This window comes from Ictalurus punctatus, chromosome 4 (genome assembly GCF_001660625.3).
Source record: "Ictalurus punctatus breed USDA103 chromosome 4, Coco_2.0, whole genome shotgun sequence".
Taxonomy (NCBI): domain Eukaryota; kingdom Metazoa; phylum Chordata; class Actinopteri; order Siluriformes; family Ictaluridae; genus Ictalurus; species Ictalurus punctatus.
The window spans coordinates 3,094,030-3,119,473 of record NC_071284.1 but is presented as its reverse complement, the minus strand read 5'-3'; the positions used below and the strand labels follow the sequence as shown (position 1 = coordinate 3,119,473).

Genomic DNA, 25,444 nt, shown 5'->3' with positions numbered 1-25,444 from the left:
GCTGTGGGCTACAGGACTACAACAGAGAGCTCCAGGCGGAAATTATCCCCCAGTCATGTACAGTACCTTCATTTTAAAGCACCTGGCAACGCCGCTTCCATTAATCAACTTTTTATCACACTAAAGATCTCTATATAAGTTAGGATTTACATTCAAGCGATCTATATTCCTATCTATATTCCTATCGAAATTATAAAGAAAAGATACAAAGACTCCTGTTTTTCTCTGATCAAATCTATGGGCGCGTCTCGACCAGCTCTCTAGTTCAGTAGTCAGGGCGCTGATCAGGGAGGCGGCCATTTTAAAGGCCGTCTCGATCGCAAAATCTTTCCGGTGCACTGGAATGTTGGCTCCATTTAAAAAAAAAAAAAAGATCCCACAATGCACTGCAAAAAAACAGGAAGTATCGATGCTCAATATGTTTCCTTACATAGTGGGAAATGACATCATCATGTATAATGAAGCCTCTCAGCTCGGAAACAAAATGGCGGACGAACTCTCAGTCAACTTTGTCAGGTTGTTATCGTTGTTTGCGATTACTCTAATGATTACTTACGTTAGAGATTTTTCAACTTCATCCGATGTTCTATATGCGGTCGGTTTGAGTCTAGCGAGTTTTGAGTGTTTAATGAGTTTTAAAAATCCTCTAGCTCGCGTACGATCGTGCTTGAAGTACCATGACAGAAACGCATGTGATTAAGCTAACAAATTTATGTGACGTACAGTATAACGTCAGGAAGATATCGATCTTTCCTGTTATTGATAATAACCAGTGGTGACGTTTTACAACGTGAGTGTCCCGATGTGTAGTGAGTCAGGGTCCTTACCAGTGCCCCTGTGAAGCGCCTTGAAACGTGCAGCCTTATTCGACGTGGTGACGTGATTTCCACTGAAACAGGACGTCAGGGCGGGACATATTGCGTGTCTCCTCCCTCTTTTTAAATAGCCAATAGCTTTTCGGCAAGGTGATTTTTTTTTATAATGTCGGGAGCGGGACACTTCAGGTTCTATAGAGCATTCGATTGGACAGAAAATCTGAAAAGTGCAGAATGATGTCATCGGAATTCTTGATCCGTATCGGTGGTAGCGTGAGACAGTCCATTTTGAACGCATATCATCTTCTAAATGAAAGCTTTGGCGCACATAAACGTGAATCAGGTGCAAACGATCATGTGATGTAAGTGTTGTGATCATGTGATGTGCAGTGGCTGATGGGACTCGACGCCACCGTGACACATCTGGTTTAATACGTAACGAATTAAACACTTCGGGGTGCTGTTACAGATAAATATATTAGACCCAGTGCATTTATATACTGCAAACTTGTTTTTAAATATTCAACATCTTCTGACCAATCAGAATCAAGAATGTAAACTCGTAGTGTTATAAACTCGATTAAAACGAGCTTTCCCGTGAGCCAGCAAGCATGAATCAACTTAGTCGTGTCTTTTTCCTTTTATAACATCAGAAACTGTAGTCCTGGCTTTTTAAAGCGCAAGCAAAGTACTCCTTTTGGTAGAGCGGAAGGACTTTTGTCTGAAACTACATCGAGAATGATTACCGAGATACACTGCAGTTATTTCCTGTACTGTTCTTCAGATATACCGTAGGATGATTATAAATATCTTACTTTCTAAAAGACTTCGATAATGTGTTATAAAAACCCGATAGAGGAACCCCTAAAAAACTGCATATAACCTTTTATGAATACTAACTTTCCCCGAATAAATCTGTACACGGGAACGTCCTACAAGCAGTACATACTGTACGTATAACTCACACACATTTTCTTAAAGTAATCCTGGTAAATGAATGCGCTTCCCCAGCAGTGGCCAATTCTGTCGTGTTTGTCGGATAAGCTGTGTTCATTTCAAGCCCTGCTGCTACTGCACATTCCTGTGAGTCTGTGCGTGACTCAGAGGTCTTGGCCTATGCTAACGAAGGCTCGTCTGCATCAGACGTTCTCCAGGATGGGCGTCTGCTGGGGTCTCGGAAGCCTGCTGGAGAGCATGGAGCAGCAGAGCATGGAAATATGAGTCAAGGTTAAAATTAAATTCAAGTGCCAAGGTGAGTTTTAGAGTTACACAGCAAAATCCAGGAGCAGAGCAAGAACAGAAGCCTGGATCACTGTAGAGACTTGAAGTCATTTTCATATGTGTGTGTGTGTGTGTGTGTGTTGTTTGAATGTTAAAGTAAGGGTGAATTACTTGAGGAGGTGACTGACCTTTTTCTCGCCATTTAGCTCTATTTCCTTCCTGTCAGCAAGGTTAATGGTAATTAATGCAAAGTGTACACTAATCATGCACAACTCTACGTGACTCTGTGCGACCTTTGAACCCTCTCTCTATTGCCCGTTCAGTCCCAAGAGCGAGGGCAGTTACAGATACACAACACACACCTTCACACATACTGTACTGTACACACGCCATAGTTTTCTAGGAGAGTTTATATTAAAAAAATGACACAGGTTTCGACAGTCACACGATGTTCAGCACTCCTGGAGCACTAATAAACCACGTTTTACTAGAGCAAATTAACATTACATTCTTAGATAAATTAAATCAGCTACGCAGAAACACCCAAGTGGAGCTTAAGCCTGGGGTACTCCGGTTTCCTCCCCCAGTCTAAAGACATGCATGGTAGGTTGATTGGCATGTCGAAAGTGTCCGTAGTGTATGAACGGGTGTGTGAGTGTGTATGTGATTGTGCCCTGCGATGGACTGGCACCCTGTCCAGGGTGTACCCCGCTTTGTTCCCGATGCTCCCTGGGATAGACTCCAGGTTTCCCTGCGACCCTGAAAAGGATAAAGCGGTATAGAAGATGGATGGGATGGATTAAGGTTCTTCTTAAGGAAAAAAGCAGCATTTCTGCCATCTCCGAGAGCATCCTGTTCTCTGTTCTCTAATAAGAAAGGCTGCACTTCGCTTTGGCACGGTCATGGGAATTTACTGCGTTAATTATTAAATGCCACTTCTAATCACTACTGTAGACCTTGCATTTTTGTGCTCGCTTTAATCAAGTAGATTTTTTTAATCCTTCAATGCTTCATTAAATTGAAGTCCAGGCTGCTTTTCTCCCCCCATCTTGAAACACTTGCATGACATATTTTGCAAGAAAAAAATAAAAATAAATAGAATAAATGTTTTCAAGTTTCTCAAGCAGGAAGTAACTACAAATTAGCTACATGATGCTAGCTTACATGATTATATTCCTTATCTGGAGTCGGAAACTGCGTCACGGTATGTCCTGTTCACGATGACGATACTGTACCTAAATAGTTAAAGTGTCAGCTATAAATTGTCATTTTCTCACCGGCCGCAAAGCCCTTCGTCCTGAAGACCCAAGAGGGAAAACTTCATCTGACTGTGTTACCAAATGCCGACACTGGAGACTCCTTCTATAAATGTTAAAGCTGTTACGATGTTGGTTTTATTCATACCAAGTGCAATACATTCATGTTAGTATTTAGCTCACGTTTCCATATCACAGAGCCGGAGTAAGGCAGACGGGTCAGATCCTGCATCAAATCGCACTCAGTGCCAAAGTTCCCTCCGTTTATCGATGTTTAATAGCTGTTATTAACTGTTTTCTACGCTTCAGTTCCCGCTGGATTTTTCGTGAACCTTGCATTTCGACTGCCGCGGGACCTGAACCGAGCCCTCGTCAGCTCTAAAGCGGACAGAGCTCAGACGGGTTGAGTTGCATCACTAATAACCGCTAGCATGAGTCTAGGGAAAGATCTAGTACACCAGGCTTTGTCTCTGCATGCCTGTGTGTGTCACTGAGAGGGCTAGGGATCTGTGTTTTGGGAGCTCTTCCTGTGTGCAGGTCGACTTCACCTCCCTGCAGAAGCATCGCCCACCCCCTGTGAGGTGGAATGGACAAATGCCAGATCTGTCAATCAACAACCAAACCCTAGGCAGCTCTCCTGAGGCATGTCTGATTGGCAGGTCATTATTCCTCCAGAAGCATTTCCCCCTTCTCTCAGCTGTGCAGGTTTTTTTGTTCTCCTCAAATATTTCTGAGGACCCATCTCATACGCACGTACTTGTGTAATTCAGTATTTCTCTCTGAAATCTGACTCATGCTGACGCTGTAGGATGGTAGCCAGCTCTTTGTGGCTGTGTATGTAATCCGCACAGAGGTTCATCCACATCACCGCAGAGCGAATAGCTTGCGTTAATGTTTTTTTTTTTTTTTTTTTTTTTACTTTTCCTATTAAGGTCAACACCTGATCGGTTTCTCCGCCCCTTTGAATACGGTGCATGGCTAATCCCATATGTAGTGCTCAAGTGAAGTGTTTGGCTTTCATTTATTTGCGTTTTAGCCATGGATTGAAATTCTTAAGCTCTTTTGTCTGAATGCTTTTATCAGGCTCACTCAAGCAGCGTGAATCATAATTCTCTGCATGCTCAGTTGAGGGAGAGTAAAAGGAAACACATTTTAATCCCTGCGATTTCAGCCAGAGCTCAAGCCGGATGGGATGGGATGAGACCGAGCAACACGTTCAGAGCTGTGGGATTTTACTTTATCAGCTGTAAGTGCAGGGTTAACACACAGTCTTGTGGGTTGGACATTTTTGTAGATGGACTACAATATACCACAGCGTTGTCGACTTCTCGTATCCGATCGGTCAGAAGATGTTGATTCGTTTGTGTCTGTAACAGCAGCTCTGACGGTAGACAGTAGTACGGTGGACACGGAACTGGTTTAAAAGTAAATGCGTTCATATAGTGAAGTTTCCGGTGAGGACATGTTCATTTAAAATTCATGGAAGGAGTCTCCAGTGTCAGCACTTTGTAATAGTCAGAGCTAAAGCACAAACTTGAAGTTTTACGACACAGGAAAGGGTTCATGACGGAAGAACTTATGCTTTATGGTTTCTCTCTAACGTGAGAAGCCGCATCAACATACTGGGTTTAAATAAATACCTTACAATTTAAGGTTAAAAGAACGATAGATATTCAATTCGACTCAATTTTATTTGTATAGCACTTTCTCAAAGCCGCTTTAGAGAAACATATAAACACAGGATACAGATTTTAATCGAGCGAGCCGGTGGTGTCGGTGGTGAGGAAAAACTCCCTGAGATGATATGAGGAAGAAACCTCGAGGGGAACCGGACTCGGAAGGGAACCCGTCCTCATCTGGGTAACGACGGATAGTGTGAAAGTAAAGTGAAGTTCATTATGGTTTTAACATGAAGTCTGTTTGTTGAACTAGTCCACTGTTCACTAAAGGAGACCTGAGTGCAAAACTGCACGTGGTAATTGCAGTCCTGAGGCCATCGCAGCGACCGTAGTCCCAGCAACCACAGCGAGAACGTCCATGTGGAATTGAGGTCCAGGAACCATTTCATGGTACTTCAAGCGGTACCATCCTAAGCAATTTCCCGAATGTAGCCTTCAGTTGATGAGCGCTCCCATCCAGAGGTCATCATCAGGATGGATCAGGAGAGCAGAAAGGGCCAGGATCACTGGCATCTCCATAAACTCATGTGTGGCTCGACAGAAGGAGAGAGGGAGGGGGAGATAAAGAGAGGAAGAGATTATTCAGTCAGTGCCAGTAAAAATATTTATAACAGGTCACTGTAATAAAATAATACTTAAAGCATCGAGCATCCACTTCAGTGCAGTGTTTTTTTGTTTTTTTTTTTTTTTTTTTGGGGGGGGGGGGGGGGGGTATTTATTTATTTATTTATTTATTTATTTATTTTTTGCATGTTTCACTGCTGTTCAGGACAGAAATACAGCCACCTGCTGTTACTGCTGTAAAAAAAAAATGAGCAATGCGCCTTTCCCACATTATTATTTCCCACATTACACACGTCCCTCACCTCGCCTGGCTGCAGTGCTGTAGCTCGACTCGCTCTCCATATTCATATCTTGCCAGTAGTTATTTGTGAGTTAATTAACAAAGTTAAGAGGAAACTTGTGTCTGAAAGTCAGCTGAAGGATTCAGACTGCAGCATCGTGCTCATGTGTGGTACAGATGGTCTCTAGTGATGCGTTTTACACAAGCTCATCCCCCTCCAAACGTTCCCCAGGCTCTCACGACAACATTTATCTCCACGCCTTCTCACATCTCACATACTACAAGCCTGGTGGTGAAGATACACTCAGGCAAAGCACTTTGTTTTAGCTTGGACCGTAGATGATGCTCTTTAAATTAATCATTGTGTTAATAATGTGTTGATTCATGCTCTATAACAGCAAAAAAATAGTAATAATAATTTCATTAAATTACAAGATCCTTGCGGATTAAAATATGATTCACTTGAGAGACTTGATTCTGTTCAGTTAATTGATTCTTTCCGATTCACTGCCCGATTTGTCCGGGTTTACAATTTTGTATTATTTTGAAATATGCTTGCATGTCTATTTTTTTTAAAACACAAAACGATATTACATGCACGGAAATGCTGGAAATCTCCAAAGGTCATGATGTTCACTGATTCACTAAACGAGAGCGAAGTGAATCTTCCTCATGACCTAAAATTCACTGATTCAGACACTGACTCACAAATGGCTGTGACTCTGTTGTGACCAAAAGGATTCAACGATTCAAGGGGCACAAATAAGTAGACTAATAATCGGACTTACACAATTCACCGATGTCTAATACACAGTGACAGATCTTGGATGGTATCATGGTTCGCATACCCGATGCGTGTATTTCTCACTAGTGGACTTTAGCCCAAACAATATGGGTCATGGAGGTGGCAGTGGCAATGTCCAGCAGAATTAAACCTGATGTCCAAACAGTGGAAAAAGCCGGAGAGCTGCAGGAACGGTTGAGTCATACCTCATTTCCCCTCTGATAGTGAACTCTTCTTCAAGGGCCACAAATTTGGTTATTTCAGTCACCCAAATGGTTTTCCCTAATGTTTATATCTTCCTGGTGATTTTCAATTATTTTGTACAACAGAAATGGTTGTTTTGCAGCACATCAATGTCCAAAATGGTGTGAAGCGATGCACACGAAATGTAATATTTACCAGGGAGCAGATGTAGCTCTATGCTGTAGAAAGTATTTAGTTAACATAATATTTCTTTTCATTACACACGCTCAACGTTTTCAACAGTAATCACTGTACATAAAAAATGTTTTTTTTTTTAATGCACTTCTCTCAAGCTGCACTACATGCTACATGAGGAAAAATAAAATCCAAAACACTTTAGCAATTAATTCACCCTTTTCTGCTAATAACAAGTAAGAGCTAATCAAGATAAGTGTCCGTTTTCATCTCATTTTTAACCTGTATATAATCTGATGAAGATTGCGTTGGTTTTAAAAGTTGAAAAATGAGTGTTTTTTATAAGTGTTATGTTGTTTGGTCGATAGCATAGTTTAGCTAGCATGACTACCACCTCATAACAGGAAATATAGTTCATCGAGAGATTCGCTAGAGACGTTGTCAGCGTTATTATCAGTGCTCCATTATGTTTTCGGCGAGCTAGGCTAAAGACTGAGACTCAGTTAATAGACTTTTACAACATCAGCTTTACGTGTTAACAATTTTACACGCTAATCTTGCATCATCATGCTAATCTTGCAACTATATTCTTTACACCGGCATTGACGTGATTAAGCTACAATTTGCTGATGACCAAACATACTGACAGACTGTTGTTTGTTTTTCTTAATGGGAAATTCTAGAGTTGTTGTTGTTGTTGTTGTTGTTGTTTTTTGTTCCCATGAGATATTAATTCAATCTATTGTTTCAAACGTACCTGGACATAAAAAAAACAAAAAAAAGATGATCTCTGAGACTGTAGGGATCCTCAGTGAGTCTGACAGCACATTAATCCTCAAAATTAACACTCAAAATGCTTGAAAATGCTTTCTGCCTGTTGCCGTGTGTTAAGTTCTTTGTCCGATACCAGTCACAGATCCAGAAAGCTTCTTAGTTTAATGTTATAGAAAGTACACAGTTTATACACACAGAAATATTGATATTGGGCGGCTGTGGATCAGGTGGTAGAGCGGGTTGTCCACTAATCGTAGGGTTGGCGGGTCGATTCCCAGCCCGCATGACTCCACGTGCCGAAGTGTCCTTGGGCAAGACGCCGAACCCCAAGCTGCTCCCGATGGCAAGCTAGCACCATGCATGGCAGCTCTGAGAACCAATGAGAGAACGCTTTGTAGAACTGCTAAGGTGAAATAAGCATTATATAAGTGCAGACCATTTACCATTTTGATAAAGAATCATAAATGTCAATTGGAGCAGGCCATAGATAAAATCAAATCATCTATTAAGTATGTTCGAGTGACATAAGAACTACAAGACGTCTAGTCTATACCAGATAATAAGAGAAGAAGAAGAACCGAGAGAGAGCGAGAGAGAAGAGAGAGAGAGAGAGAGAGAGAGCGTGAGGATGAAAAGCGGGGTGATTAGGAATGCTCGAAACAACACATACCAAGAACACAAAACAATTTGGTTAGGGTACATCGTGACACAAACTAGAGACCTTCAGAATTGAGACACGCAGATCACGCACTGTAAAACCCGGATAAGTTCATTTAACTCAAAAGAATTATCCTCAAAATTTTTAAGTTGATAATTTCTTTAAGCCGAATACACTTAAATATAACAAAAAATGAACTCAACGAACTCTAAGTGTATTTGGCGTAAAGAAATTGATTTATCAACTTAAAAATTTTGAGGTAATTAGTTTTCTCTTATTATTTTTTTTTTTTGAGTTAAATGAACTTATACGGTTTTACAGTTAAACATCCTTGCACCGGGGGAGGAGGGAAACCCCTGAAGCACCTTCTGACCAATCAGAATGAAGAAATTCAACAGCGCTGTGGTATGAATACTAATATTACATACACTGAAATACTGAAAGCCTTCAGGTCAGTTTACAGACTCTGCCAACCGATCCTTGTTACGAGAGGATAACTATGTTAAGCGTTTGTTCATTCGTGTTAATTGAATGCATTTCAGATGCAAAGTAAAAACCGTCATGAAATGTACTAGTGTATTAGAAGAGAAGTCGTAGATACTCTTTGTTAGATAGTAGAACGTTCAGTGTGTGACACGGGTGTGCGTCGTGAATAAGGTGGTGCTGAATCACTGTATCGATCTGCTTATCTGAAAGAACACTGTTATTGACCAGCCCATTATATAAAGCCTATTTATTCCAATGGGTTTTTGTCCGTGAATGTGGCAATTCAAATGCAATCCTAAAGAACTCTGGGTGATCTTCAGGTCAACGTTGGCGCTTCACAGGCAATTCACGGTAATGAGCTGATCAAAATCTCAGCGAGCAGTTTCTCAGTGCAGACAAAGCGTTTCTGTGCGTTCTCTCATTGGCTTTGTGTGGTGAATAGTCGGCGTGATATCTTTCTGTGTAACTGGAAAACCTGTCAAATGCTAATAAATCATCGAGATCGCTTCTCTATCAGATTTAGTGGAGACACTTTTTTTTATCGTGGTTGAGAAAGATGGCATTTTTTTTGGGGGGGGGGGGGGGGACGACTTGCTGGAGGGTGTTAACTTCAGTGTCTGTTTTGATCGATGAAGCTGTCACCTTCAGTAAATCAGGTGCGAACAGGTGTGTAAAAAGAAAACCAAGCATTGACTGAGGTTTATGTGTGTGTGTGTGTGTGTGTGTGTGTTACTGTGGTGTATGTTGCGGCGATTGAAGTCCTTTAAAACGCATTCAGTGTATGATTGCTTAAATTAAATTAACAGTTAAGTGCTAAATTATGGTGTAGTATTCTAATGCATTTCAATATTAATGACCCTGTAATATTTTCCTGGCACAGACATAGTGAACATTAGCAGCAGCACTAATGTTATGCATTAATATCGCAAAAATGACAATGTAACAGTGACAGATGGCTTTCTATTCGCTTTATGTAGTCACTACGTAGGGTGTAACGCTATGCGTGGTGAAGTTCCGACACAGTGCGTTACATGTGCGATAAACACCATTTGAAATTCAGTCACAGGATAACATTTTTTTATTATTATTTGAACTACATGAACTACTCGTCACTTATAGGACACATACTGTACGTTTATATATAATAGGAAATGGATGCATAGTTAAAATATGTGTAAATAAAATAGGGTATAAATTGCATTCATTCAGAGCCATTTGTATCAAGCGTTAAGAGTCATTTAGCCAAAAAAAGAACTAACTAAAGGTAAAACATGGATCTGAACAAATCTAATATGTCATTTTTTAAAATCGATTACATCCCCCTTGTGCCCAGTCGTCTAGACGTCACAATCTGTCCCTTGTCAAAGTCGCTCACATCCTTACGCTTCCCTATTTTTCTTGCTCCCAACACATCAACTTCAAGAACTGACAGTTCGCTTGCTGTCTAATACTGTATATCCCACTCAATGACAGGTGCCACTGTAACGAGATAATCGGCGTTATTCACGTCACCTGTCAGTGGTGAAGTGTAATGTAATGGCTGATCGGTATAATCTCATCAGAAGTAATATTATAGAAACTCAAGACATTCAAGTTAGTTTCACTCTATACGTGTATTATTATAGACGACACGTTATTATAACTCCGATTTGTCTTGCAGGAGGAACTACTGTTTTATCGGAAAAGGAATCGACACCTTCCGACCAATCAGATTGGAGAATTCGACTCAGCAGAAAATAGAGTTTTCAGACAGATTTCGCTAATATCCTGTAGTTCTTTGAGTAACAGTGAAATTCCTTTCGGCAGCGTTTGTGTAACAGTCAAGCTTGAGGTTTTATCCCTTTCTGTTTGTCGTGGAACATGGACGCTTGATGCTCAACGTGCCGGTTTTCTGTTCCTTCATGGATCAGAGCACAACCTGCGTTCTTTTGTGCGTGTGCATGAGTGGTGTGGGCGATAATTAGGCGATGTGTGTACGTGGGTACTTAGAGTGTTTGAGCGTGTAATGGCTTTAGCGTAGTCGAGGACATTAATCAATGAGGCGCTCCCCTTTGTGTAACGACACAGATCGATAGGACGCAAGCAAACGGGCAGCGATGACCACGGAGCCCGAGCTGGCCGTCGTATATCGATGGACTCCTTTGTCTTCGCAAAAGCCTTTTAGTGCCTATAAAGCTCCAACTCTCTTCTCTTGCTGATACGGTGCTCTGACCTGCACCATAATGAAGTGATTTAAATTCATCATGGCATATTATCTACAGGCTCACGCTCACACGCACACACACATCGCGCATTAAGTCTCCGAACAAGACATTGCTCTTGTAGGGTTCGCTGTGCCGTGTCACGGAAGAAAAAAAAAAACTCCTACAGCACTATCTTTAAAGTTCAAACATCTGCATACATCATTTATCACAATACAATAGATCATTTTAAACTGAGACCAACTTTCTGAGATACACATAACAGCTGATACTGACATACTGTATTATGTGTCCACATACAGTAAATACTGTAGGTATTGTGCATTATTGTATTTCCTCCTTTTAGTCGTTTTTTTTTTTTTTTTGACAAACATTACTTAAAAATAATTTTCCTTAACATGAATATTAAGCATGTCAAACAATTTAAATAAATAATCATAAAATAAATAAATACTGTATTTAGTTCCTGTAAGAATTTAGTTCTTGTGGTGCATTGAAAGTCTTGCTTTTGAAACAGGAAGGCTTTTTCGGCAAAGGTTACCCATTGCTGTCGTTCATTTACAACCAAAATAACATTGGAAATAAGACAAAACCACCGAGAGTATAAACATTTTCTTCACATGATGGTAAATTCCCTAAAGACTCGACTTTAATTACAACGCAGTGGCACTTAGCATTTGATGGCTAAGCAGACTTGGGTCGTTTCCGCCATTTTGAGACGTGTCGTTGTAACACTGCGTCACTCTGTGACTCTGAGCTCTGAGAAACGTCCATCTTTTGATGTAATGAACACCAAAGGAGTCAGAACTCTTTTTGTAAACATGGCGAATACACAACCTTGTTCGAATGCGTTGTTAGCCTTTAGCTTGAGTCATTAGCTGTAGCCACGTGTACTAACTCTGCTAAACATGCTAACTTTGTTTTGTTTTTGTTTTTTTTAACATTCCTCTGCTTTGCTTGGCATTCTACACTTGATTTTCACCAATTTTACTGTTCTAACCCTGAGGTGATTCCTGTTAGGGTAAGTTTGTGTTGGGGCAGTATTAGCGCTCGTTTGTTTTTAACTTTATTTGTATGGAATCGATTATGATTCTAGCCATTACGGCAATTTAATACTTCTTTATTTGAATTAGTACATTTCTCATGAGAGCAGGTTACCAAACTTTTGTCGTGTCCACCATTTTAGAAGCTCGGGCGTGGTTTAAAATGATCAAACACCGTCAAAATAATGTCATTAATGCGGTATGCTAATGTTGTAATAATTATAGCTTGGAAAAATTGTCCATGTGTCTGCAGATCGACAGTGATTTTTGCTGAATTGGATTTGTGCCTCTGTTTCATTTCCTGATCTCTTCCCCGTTCTCCTTCCTTTTCAATTATGTGATTCACTATTTTGCCGGAAGGTTCTCGGTCACTGAGGTCATTAGCATAGTGTCTCTGCGCTGTTTGATGTATGGCACTGAAGCGATAGCGGAAAGAGAGATCTGAGAGGCCGATATCAGAGGAAGGGCAGTACAGTGTAGACGTACGATCTCAATCAGAAACACTGTGATAAGAGCCTCTGTACAGATAGATGTACATCAGCCTATTGGCATGAGGCATGAAAGAAACAAATGTGTGCGAGAGAAAGTGGTGTGTGTGTGTGTGTGTGTGTGTGTGTGTGTTGTGTGTGAAAGAGAGTTAAAGCATCAGTTTGTTTGTTTGTGTGTGTGTATACGTTGTCTGCTCACACCTGCAGTATGTTAGTACATGTGTGTGAACGGTCAATTATGCAGCTGGTCGTAATCCAACCTGGCAGGCACTAGAACATTAGAGCAGGGGTTTGTCCCTCAGTATAAAGTACGATTAGTAAGCACACATCGAGTCTGTAGTATGCTAACGCTAATTACTGATGTGCCCTTTGCGAATGACTCAGCACTTTTGATGAAGACCTTTTTGTTTTTGTTTTTCAGAAGCAAGTACGCAATTCGTTTAATGCTTGTGTTGAAAACTCAGCTTTCTGTCGGCATAACCCCGTTAATTATAAGCAGCGCAGCTTAAAGTTAGCAAGAATCGCTAAGGTGGCTCACAGCTATTTTAATACGTAACAGATAAAATGTATTTAGGCGTGCATCAGTATGTAAGGGGATAAAAAAAACCCCACAAGGTTTCTTTTGTGGTTCATATGTTGCATAAAGAAACGTCTAGCCTGCAGGAAAATTTGCAATCATTTTTACAAATATTTGTAAATCAGGACAAAACGTGATGAAAATGTCATATTAGACACATGCCTAATCTCTCTGGAGCTCCAGAGAAGACCAGAGTCGTCCCCCCGTCCACGTCCCCCCCAACAGCCTCGGCATCCCGATGGGCAGCTGTGTGCACTTTAGCCGCCATCTATAATGAAGAGATCAATCAGTGAGAAATGGTTTTGCCCGCCCTAATAATCCAGCCCGAGTCTATTAGTGTCTGTGTGTCTGGAAAGAGCAGCTCCAGTCTGGATCGCTGCCCGAGCCTCAAACACATCCATCCAATATTCTCACTCTCACACTCTCACACTCACGCCATTCACACCCTCACACTGGCACTGTGACAGTCCTTTCCATCTCCTTGATCTGTATCTCACTAATTCGAAATTGAGAAACAAAATAAAACCCGAGAGGGAATATTTCGGTACACTCTTGCACTCAGAACTTTTCGGTCTAATCTCTATCCATATGTATTTGCCTTATAGTTGAAAGGTCATGGGTTCAAATCCCGTTCGTGGCAAATTGGACAGCCTTAAAATAACTAATGATCATATAGTCATGTGCTATGGAATAATATACGCTATAAGACCAAAAGTTTGTGGACACCCGACTGTCACGCCCAGATATGGGCATTTCCCAAACTGTTGCCACAAAGTGCATTTTGAATGACCGAGGATTAAATACTGGCTACAACCAACAATTACATACACATGGACAAGTTTTAAGATCCGAATGAATCATTCATTTACACCCTCAACTCGAGTCTCTTGTAGTTTGTTTAATGGGAACTAATTGCAGGTTGGAAATAAAGATTTGATTGGGGAAAGGAAGAAAGATCAAAGACATTTGGGAGTAAGAATTACTAACCCCCCCCAACCCCGTTGAGAAATCAAGATCACTGTGGTTTAGCATGTTTGCCTCACACCTCCAGGGTTCGGGGTTCGACTCCTGCCTCCGTCCCTGTGTTTGCAGAGTTCTGGGTTTCCAGTCCAAAGACATGCGCTGTAGGCTGATTGGCATTTCCGAATTGTCCATGTTGTGTGTGCACTTGTACCCTGCGATGGGTTGGCGCCCCGTCCAGGGTGTACCACGCCTTGTGCCCGATGCTCCCAGGGATAGGCTCCATTTTTCCCCGTGACCCTGAAGGAAGGATAAGCGGTATAGAAGATGGATGGATGGATGGATGGAAAAAGTAAGGTACAAATTCTATTTTCAAAAAACATCAATAGTCCATGTAATCATAGATTTTTTTTTTTCTAGCACTACGCGAGGTGGCCTACAAACTGCAGTGATTCTTTCAGCCATTAAGTGCGTGTTAAATCCTCAGGGAGAGGCATGGCATGATTGCAGCTTAGCCTAAGGCAGATATTTAGCTGTTCAGAAACTCAGCACTTTTCACTGATAGCATTGTAAAATCCGAGTTTGACCTCCCGCGTCGGCTCGGCTCGGCTCGGCTCCGCACGCAGGCCGGCACTGAGACAGGTGGATTGATGCTGAGGGCGAGTGTGACCATGTTAAGGGAGCAATAAGCAAAAAATTTCCTGCACGCCAAGCAGGAAATGCTCAGTTACATCTGAGAGGAAAAAGTGTAGAGTAGAGTAAGCAGCAGGGCAAAGTGAGCACACACACTTCATTGGTTCCTGGTTTCTTTCTATCTATCTCTCTCTCTCTCTCTCTCTCTCTCTCTCTCACACACACACACACACACACACACACACACACACACACAAGGACACGGAAAATGGAGTGAAACAGAAATTGGCTGTGGCAGTATTTGTATTGTGAACTGTCTTGACAAAGTTTATGTGCCAAATATCTCGGCTGTTTTGCGAATGGAAGGTCAGTCCCCTGTGTGTGTGTGTGTGTTTGTGTGTGTGTGTGTGTGTGTGTTTGTGTGTGCATGTGTGTGTGTGTGTACACACACTAATCTCACCAAGTTGGATTGGAGAACAGCTGAAGTGGCAGGAAATCAAGTTTCCAGGCTATTAGGCACACTGTAGCATGCTGATTTATTACTGTGTGTATGACAGAGTGTGAACATTATCTGAGGATAAATCAGTGTATCCCTGAAAACACTCCTAGAAAGAGTGCTGTACAGAAAACAAACGCTCTGAGTGAACGAGAACCGTGTATGTGTGTGTGTGTGTGTGTGTGTGTGCTTTACATTAGTTGAGGTGTTTATACTGTATATATTCACCGTCTACTCATTAGGAACACCTGCACATTCATGCGATTATCTAATCAGCCAATCATGTGTCAGCTGCATAAACTCATGTTCAAATCGAACATCTGGATGGAGACCGAAACGTGATCCCGGTGACTCTGAGCGTGGCATGGACGGGCTGATTTGAGGATTTCCGAAACTGCTGATATCCTAGGATTTTTTCACACAACAGTCAAAGAATGGTGAATATAGTTACAAATAATTATGTGTAACTTATACCACAGTGTTGTTTAATACTTCATTCTGATTGGTTGACAGAAGTTCCAGTCCGGCCTTGACCGCATTACAGTTCCATATCACTTCGCCAAGTTAACTGAAACGACGGAAACGTTACCTACTGTGCACCACAGATCTAAAAGCCAAACAAAATGACAAGCAATACTGATTTTCCAGAAATATGTAAGGAATAATTATCGACTGGATTATTGAATTATTCGAAAAATAACGCAAACCCGAGGTGTAGTTCCAACACGAAATACCGGCGCATGTGTGCATTATTTTTCTAAAAAATCAATGGACCGGAGTCGATTATTCCTTACGCATATACCGCTTATCCTTTTCAGGGTCACGGGGAACCTGGAGCCTATCTCAGGGAGCATCGGGCACAAGGCGGGGTACACTCTGGACAGGGTGCCAGTCCATCGCAGGGCACAATCACATACACTCTCACACACCTATTCATACACTTACCATGCATGTCTTTAGACTGGGGAGGAAACCGGAGTACCCGGAGGAAACCCCCGCAGCACGGGGAGAACATGCAAACTCCACACACACAGGGCCACGGTGGGAATCGGACCCCCGACCTTGGAGTTGTGAAGCTATTCTTGTTGACAGTGGCCATTTAAAACCTATTACCTGCTTTTTATTAGTTATTTGGCTGACCAAGGAAGAATGTTGATCCAAGAGTTCCATTATTTCTCTCATTACCGTCACAACTATTCTAGGTTTTCTAGTTTTAGTTTGAAAGCAAAATTAAAAGTTTGCTCGGTTCTTGTTAGATTGTGCAGTTGAAGAACATTGTTACTGCAATGGCTGTACTAACAGCTCCTCAGTACAGCCATACACACACACACTGAGAAATGGACCATCACCCATCACAGTGAAAATCAAAGAGTAGGAGATGGTGAGAGAGGAGCAGGAACGAGGGGCGGGAGAAATGACAGACTGCAAGGAATGAAAGAAAGAGACAAAAGGCAGAGAGAAAACAGAAGGGGAATAGTTGAAAGTTGAAACTTTCTGACAGCAGATGGAATGAACAAGTGTGTGTGTGTGTGTGTGTGTGTGTGTGTGTGTGTGTGTGTGTTCATCTCTATCGACATTTCTGGAGTAACACAAATGGAACTATGGAAATTATGTTGTGATAAAAAAAAAAAAATCCAGAATAAATCCAAGTAATTTAGTATTTTAAAATCTTCAAAGTCGACGCCCCTTTCTGCCTAGAATTTCCAGAAATGTATTCTCTGCGTTTTCTCGAGCGATTTCTTGAGGGATTTCCCCGAGATGCTTTTTAAACAGTATTAAAGGAGTTCACACCGACGCCGGACTCTTATCCGCTGCTTTTCGGAATATTTCCCTCCGAGTCGTCCGTTTAAAAACATCTATTTTTGTAAATAAAGTGTCAGTTTTCTAATGAAGGAAACGAATAAGTCGACACGATTATATTTTTGTCTACGACACAGATTTCACACGTTTAATCACACACCTTCAGATCAAAAGCTTTTTAACATCATGAGAAACATTTCAGTCGAGTGTCCACAAACATTTGACCGGTGTGTGTATATATATAAATATATATATATATATATATATATATATATATATATATATATATATATATATATATATATATATATATATATATAATCATTAATATGGCGAAATGTTCTGTAAAGATAGCTTTAATTAGCATTTACGAAAGGATTTCTGAGTTTTTTTTATTACTGTATATTACTCTGCTATAACAGCTCACTAATATGTCAGTCACATACTAACAGTGGCATGACCAGAGCAGCGCATTTACACCTTAATTATTTCTAGCATCATGTCAGAGACTGAAAGATCCACAATCCTTCACCTATCTCATCTCTCTCACGCCTCCATACACCCCACCACCCCTCTTTCCGACCCCCCATGATGAGACGTGTGTGAGACAGAAAGCGACAGCAGGGTTGCTAAAGGCTAATTAATTTCTTTTCATAATTTGCCTTGCAGCAGGGCAATCCATTAGATACAGCTGATTATAAATCATTTTGGTCCCATTATGTAGGCATGTGGCTCTGTATTGTGGGTGTGTGTGTGTGAGTGTGTGTGTGTGTGTTTGTGGGTAGACTGTAAGGGGATTACAGTATGTCTGTTAGACAGATAAATGCACAAATGTACAATGCTCAATTGCAGTAACTCAGGTTTTGAGGTATTTATTTACTCTGTGTGTCTTCAGATCATCAACTCATCACCTGCATCTTCACTAGATTACTTCTTATCACTTCTAGACACGTCTATTATTGCACAGCCCTCGAGCGGTTTTCCTGTCTCTCTGCAAAATCAGCATGTTAGCAAGTGAAAATAATTTTTATATCAGCAAAATTGCTCTAACAGTTTTCATTAAGTTTCTTATTTTATTTTTATTTTATTTTTTTATTAAGCATATTGATCATTTTACTCATTTCAAGCCAGTTTATTGGCAGATACGTTTGCTAATTGGAAGATTTAATTTTAGGTAGAAACATATAAGATATAAGATTAAAAGATTTAAGATTATAAGATATAAGCATACAAGATTCTTATAAGATAAGATGCTTTCACTTTTTCATGAGCATAGTCACTCAAAATGTGAAAAATGGACTTCTCTTTTTTCTACTACTACTATTTCTACTACTACTACCACTATTACTACTTCTAAAGCTACTACTACTACTTCTACTACTTCTATTACTTCTACTATTTCTACTACTACTACTATTACTACTTCTAAAGCTACTACTACTACTTCTACTATTTCTATTACTTCTACTATTACTACTACTACTATTACCACATCCACTACTTCTGCTACTACTACTACTTCTACTACTTCTATTACTTCTACTACTTCTACTACTACTACTACTAATATTACTACTTTTACTACTATTACACAGCAAAATCATCGGTGTTGATTTAACACCCACAGTGTTGAATTAACATCCTTCAGTGTTTATATAAGTCCATTGGACTCATATAAACACTCTGGGTGTTAATTTAACACTAGGGATTTTACTGTGTACTACTTCTACTACTACTTCTACTACTACTTCTACTACTACTACTTCTACTACTACTTCTACTACTACTTCTACTACTACTACTTCTACTACTACTTCTACTACTACTACTACTTCTACTACTACTTCTACTACTACTACTACTACTACTACTACTACTACTACTACTACTTCTACTACTACTTCTACTACTACTACTTCTACTACTACTACTTCTACTACTACTTCTACTACTACTACTTCTACTACTACTTCTACTACTACTACTTCTACTACTACTACTTCTACTACTACTTCTACTACTACTACTTCTACTACTACTTCTACTACTTCTACTACTACTACAACTACTACTACTTCTACTACTACTACTACTACTTCTACTACTACTTCTACTACTACTACTTCTACTACTACTTCTACTACTACTACTTCTACTACTACTACTTCTACTACTACTTCTACTTCTAATACTACTACTGCTACTACTACTTCTACTACTCCTACTACTACTACTACTACTACTTTAACTATTACTTCTACATGGACTGTTCTCAAGGTTTCAGTATCAGTATTGGAAAAGAAGTGGTATTTTGCCATCTCTACTAATAAGTTAGTCAATTTCTTTAACTGTTTGTTATTTTTTTCTATTTAAAAAAAATCTTTTGAAAAACAAAAATCACTAACATGTAAATTAAGAATCCTGATTTTAAAAAGCCCATAATAGTACCAGTTTTTACATTAGCATCCAGTCTTACAGTGGTTAAAGGATTTCCTCATAGCTAGATAATGAACAAGAGCAAAATTTTCAGTCCGGTGAGGAGCCAAAAATGATCTGGTGTCGATGCTGAGACACCGCCTCACTTCCTGTTTGGCAGCCTCACTGTCAGAACTGTTAGCCCATTATGGGTAAACCTTTTTCAATATCAAGATTCTCTTGATAACATTTGTGTTGCTTACTCTGGACATGTTGTGTGCCAAGTTTGGTCATGAGTGGACAAAATTTGAAGGAAGAGTAGCGTAAAAAAAACAACAACAACAGTTTTTAACAAAATCCAAGATCTAATCTACCGTAATTAGGTGGAAAATGTCGTCATAGGGTGTGTTGAACTCGTCTTGACCCAGGGAATCCAAAGAGGCTTTTAAATTTTGGACACAAAGTTCAAAAGTTATGACATAAAAGTTCTCCCTAATTAGGCCCAAATTTGACCTGATGGTGGTTCTAGAGCTTTGGAAACACTTGGCCTAAATTTGGTCCGAATGTTTCTTAGACACTCCCCAATCAATATGCCAAATTTCACAACTTTTTACCAGATGGTTCTATGGGCTGCCAGAAGAAGAAGAAAGCATAGAATAACAATTAGATGCCTACCTTGGTGCTTGGCCCACTAATAATAATAATAATAATAATAATAATAATAATACAAAACAATAACAATCTTAAAGGCATACACTGAATAAATAAACATGTCTCCTCAGTCTTGGTCATGTTCATATCAGAATGGCATTTAAATGTTAAATTTAAACTCTTACAGGTGCAATTTATTTCAAACATTGCCCGTGTAAGTGTAAAAGAGTAAATGTTGTGAGGTACTATCTACTCCTGATAGGTTGCTTACTAAATGAAGGACCACTAGCTTCATTATTTAAGTCTCGTCGCAAAATCCAATCACAATTGGCCACTGGAGACAAATTCGAGACACGGGAAAACACTGGTGAGAACATCTCTCTGTCTCTGCTGTGTACTTGGGGTGGACTTTCATATAATGCCTTACACATTAACACACACACATACACACAAGCCATAGCTATACTAAAAAGCTCACGACCACACGTCCAACTCTGAGAGTTTCTGATAAGCTTTTAGCGTTTGTGTGTGTGTGTGTGTGTGTGTGTCTGAAGGTGAAGCTGAGTGCTCCTGGCACCTCTTTCTTGAGTGGAACTATTCCAATTTACAGCCTCTGAAGACCCTATCATTTCTAATAGCACTTATAGAGCAAGAAAACAGGAGAAAATAACTGGTGTCCTCCCTCAGTTGAAATGGCCCTGTGATGGTTAGATAGCAGCACTTTCACACTATCGTCGACCACACACACACACACACACACACATGCGCGCGCATAGCTTTTTGTTTTTTGTTTCTTACTGAATAGAAACTGGATTGATAAACCTTAGTGTATTCTTTCAAGGTCTTTTTGCAATGTCATGATATTTTTGACAATAATAGTAATATTATGTATTATACCCCAATACCATAACATTAAAACCACCTGCCTAATGTTGTGTAGGTCCCGCTTGTGTGACCAAAAAAAAAAAACTCTGACCCGTAGAGGAATGGACTCCACAAGAACTCAGAAGTTGTGCTTTGGTATCTGGCACCAAGACGTTAGCAGTTTTGGAGATGCTCTGACCCAGCGAGACGGGCGATCAGCTTTTCTACAGATGTGTGCATTATTTTGATAACAGGCTTTCACTCAAAGAATTGCGAAGCAGTGATTCTCTAAAGATTCTCTAAAGGACTGCTCTCAGGATGACACCTTCTGAAGGGAAAACGAGGCTAAATTGACCTGCATGATGTCACACCGATAACAGTATCTAGGAACGTTAGAAAGGATGCAGGACGTCGCGATAGCTTCTCTGCTTTCTCATCTCACAAAGAGAATCAACTCTTGAACCGTCTCTGTCAGTCACAGTCTTATTGGAAATACAAATAAATTGTCCATTTTAGCCATAATTGTCTTTGTGCTATTGCGAAATCTGTCGTGTCGTTGTTTACTTCTCTTGATTTACAACCTGGAGGGGTTTTTTTTTTTTTTTTTTTTGAGTCGCTGACAGACAGTGATTGGCTGCGAGACAGAGCTTTCAGTCTAACAGGATAATAAAAGTGTCAGCAGAAGTACGAGCAATGATTCAGAGCTGCCCAAAATTGACTGGAAAATGTAGATGTGCGCCGTCTCCGATTGCAGATGCATTCAGAAAAACAGAGGGCCGTCTCATTAATCACCCCGGGCTTAGGCGCAATCGTAAACCACATTTGGCAAAGCCTGTATGGAGCATAAACGCTGCCACTTATTAGTGATTATTTGTAGCCCGCTGCCAGGACAGAGAAAGAGAGAGAGAGAGAGTGTATGTGTACGTGTGTGTGAAAAATGAACATTTATTTAGGCTCAAATGTTCTGCTTTAGAGTTATAAATCAACAGTAATATATCGACCAAGAATTCTCTCAGCTTCATGAACCTGATACACAGTCCATCGTAGCGTTATCATCAGGACGTCGTAAGTTTGAATCCCGATGATCAATGGCCGGGTGCCGAGGGAGGTAAATTGTTGCGTACTCTCTATGTTGTCACTTTAAAGAGTTGCGATGTTTTGATCACCAAAAGCATCTTCATTAGCTCGAAAACAGTTTGTCGTTCTTGACAGTCACGGAACTCTTCCATCCATCAGCGTCACACGAAAGGCTTAACCTCAGTTCCCCGACAGGCCTGGGACTGTTAGCTCTACCAGCTAACAATCTTAGGTAATATCGCTTTACATCTTCACCGACAGGATTAGTTAACTTTTTTACACCTAGTGAAGATGGACATTACGCTTAATAAGTCTGGGACATTTTCTAGAAAAGCCTGGGTTCTCATGGGACGTGAATCGGATTTGACCATCTTTCCATTTTCCATATCCTGCACAGGGACACGGGGAAGCCTGGAGCATGACCCAGGGAACTCTGGGTCGCACACACACACATTCACACACTACAGACAATTAAAACGCCAATCAGCCTACAGCGCATGTCTTTGGACTGGGATAGGAAACCGGAGAACCCGGAGGAAACCCGCAGGGAGAATACGCAAACTCCGCGCACTCGAGGCGGAGACAGGAGTCAAACCTCCAACCCTGAAGGTATGAGGCAAACGTGGTAACCTCTACCCTGTCCGGGGTGTACCCCGCCTCGTGCCCGATGCTCCCTGGGATAGGCTCCAGGTTTCCCCGTGCCCCTGAAAAGGATACGCGGTATAGAAGATGGACGGATCTCAAAGTGATCTCAAAGATCTCAAAGTGGATGTTTTTTTCTGAACATTTTCTCATGTGTATTGTTGTATTATCTTCATAAGAGACAAACGAGAGGCCGGTGAAGACGCCGGGTTGACGTATGATGTGTCGTTCTTTAATAAATAAAAATTTAGCCGATCGACATTGTATGAAAGGAATAAAAACACCTCTGTTACAGGTAATGATTATGATGCTATATTACTAACAGTAATGTGTCGTGTGATGCCTAATCACGCCATTCTGCCGTTGATTCTTTTCCTATAACGAGTGTTTTATTCCTTATGGAATTTTAACGCAATTGTCAGCAATAAATGAGGATTTCGCTTCCTTTAAAGGAAGTGGAAAAACTCCTGACCTGATGAGGTCCTCCACTCAAGGAAAAGCTGGCAACGTCGGAGCCGTTAACCGCTCACAGGTTGTTTCAATAAAGTCACAAGCTCCACTAAAGCGCCTTTCTCCACATATCTTTTGATTTTTGCTTAATGAACCTTTATGATCAGTAGGCATGTGCAGTTCTGGCAATAAGTACTTCTTCTCGGGTCCTCGCTTTGTTTAGGTGCTTGACAGGCCGGGTGTGTGTGAGTGTGAGTGAAGTACTGTATTCAACCTGAGAAGATCCAGCAGTGGATCGAAACCTTGCCTCTTTGTTGTGATAAAGCACTGTTTTGATCAAGAATTGTCTGTGGCCTTGTTTTTATTTTGAATGTTGTCTCTCAGGCCTGCACCTGTTTAATTGTATGTGCTCACAATTGTTGTGGAAGGGGGGCTGCAGCAGCTGGTCGCAGTGCCTGACATGTTTACAGATACATCTGTTAACTGAAAGCAACAGGAATTAGAAGCTTGGAGAATTTCCAGTAACAGAGTGGTTTGTGTGTGTGTGTGTGTGTGTGTGTGTCACTTAAAGCACTGGGCATTCTCACTGGGTATTCTCATTTACCTCGCTTCCTTGCCTCATGCAGATAAAATAAACACGGCCCAGAACTGTCATGTACTTGTGATATATGAGCTATACACTGTCTGTAGCTATATTTAAAAAAAAAATATAATAATAATAATATCATAAAAATGATAATGTGTGCAAACGTCAAAGTGAAATGTGACCGTGCCTTGCTCCACTGTTTTTCAATTTCTCTCTCTCTCTCTGTCTGTCTCTCTCTCTCTCTCACACACTCACTGACAGGTCATTACAGTCTCAGGTCTCATTATCATCACTGCACTCACTCATAGCATAAATCAGGTGCTAATTTTATCAGCACATAGCAGAAGACAATTAACGGGGATTTTCAACTATCAGAGAAGCGTCAAAAACAAACAGCTATTCTCAACCGGCTTCAGTGTACGAACAGCGCGTGTCGTCTCACGAGCCCGGCGTTTTCAAACTAAAACGGGGTCTTCGGCGTTTTCCCAAAAGTGTGTAGTAGAGAAGTCCGGAGTAGTGAAGACGACAGGCGTAACCGTAGGAAACCCCAAACGCACTCGTGTAAACAGGGCCTCAAGCTCACAGTTTACAGACGCTTACAATTTTCTAGTGTTGCTGTGATTAACAGGGAAGAGAGAGTATGCGCTCCCTCCCACCCAGACAGTACGGTCTGTTTTTGCTCCCTTGGACCCCTGACCACGCTCACAATCTCCCAATGCTAGGGTGAATTTTTATGACAGGTGCCAGCAGTTCTAGACTGGGCACTTTGGTGTAGAATGGAAAGATTTGTCCTGAAAAAAATCATGTCAATCCAGAGGAGATGTGTTTGTCAGAACTCACTTATCCACCTGCGTTAATCTTAAAGGCCCAAGCCTCTGACTCTTGACACATGACAACAAGGTCACACACGAGCACTGAGTCTTCACTGTCGGGTGTAAGAATGGACAGAGTAAAGGCCGTCGTGTGTGTGTGTGTGTGTGTGTGTGTGTGTGTGTGTGTGTGTGTGTGTGTGTGTGTGTGAGCTTAAATGACAGCTTCTTTGTGCTTTTCACTCACACTCTTCCTCTTTCTGTCTCATTGCAGATCAGAGTACGAGCTGGACTACGACTGCTACCAGGAGGAACTGTATGACAGGTACTAACAGCCCTGTGATACACATTTTCACCCTGAGTGGCATGTGTCAGAGAGGAAAGAGCTGAAAGCCGTGTGTACCCATAGGTCTCTCTGTCTCTGCTTTTGTATCTGAGTGCTTACAGGCCTCAGGTCTGCTTCTGTACGCCTGTAAGGTACGGTACTGGGTGTCAGGATGCAAGAGCGTCAAGTCAATGTGCTCTATATTACAGGTATAACATAGTACAGGCGGAGAGCGTTATGTAAACTCTATGTAAACTAATACACATGCACATTAATTATGGTAATGTAGAAAACATTTCATGAGGATTCACAACATCATGTTGCAAAAGGTAGGCAAACTAATCAAGGGCTAACTCGAAACAGGTGAATACAATCAGAGAACAGACCAGTGGCATAATGTGGGGCGGAGACAGAAAAAAAAAAAAAAAAAAGGCCCAGGACTAAAGACGAGTTAATTTCAGTAGCACATAGATAAATATTTTAATTATAAACACTCTTGTGTCAGAATTAAATGAGTAAACGACATGGAGGG

At 40.9% G+C, this 25,444-nt stretch overlaps 1 protein-coding gene across 1 annotated transcript in view; it reads left to right on the top strand.

Annotated features, from left to right (window-relative positions):
• Positions 1–25,444, top strand: part of LOC124626669 (RNA-binding Raly-like protein) — a 71,803-nt gene that overhangs the window by 24,888 nt on the left and 21,471 nt on the right. Inside the window, exon 3 of the mRNA XM_047152546.2 lies at positions 24,862–24,912. Within this exon, the coding sequence (XP_047008502.1) occupies positions 24,862–24,912 (51 nt within the window). The remainder of the gene's footprint in view (positions 1–24,861; positions 24,913–25,444) is intronic.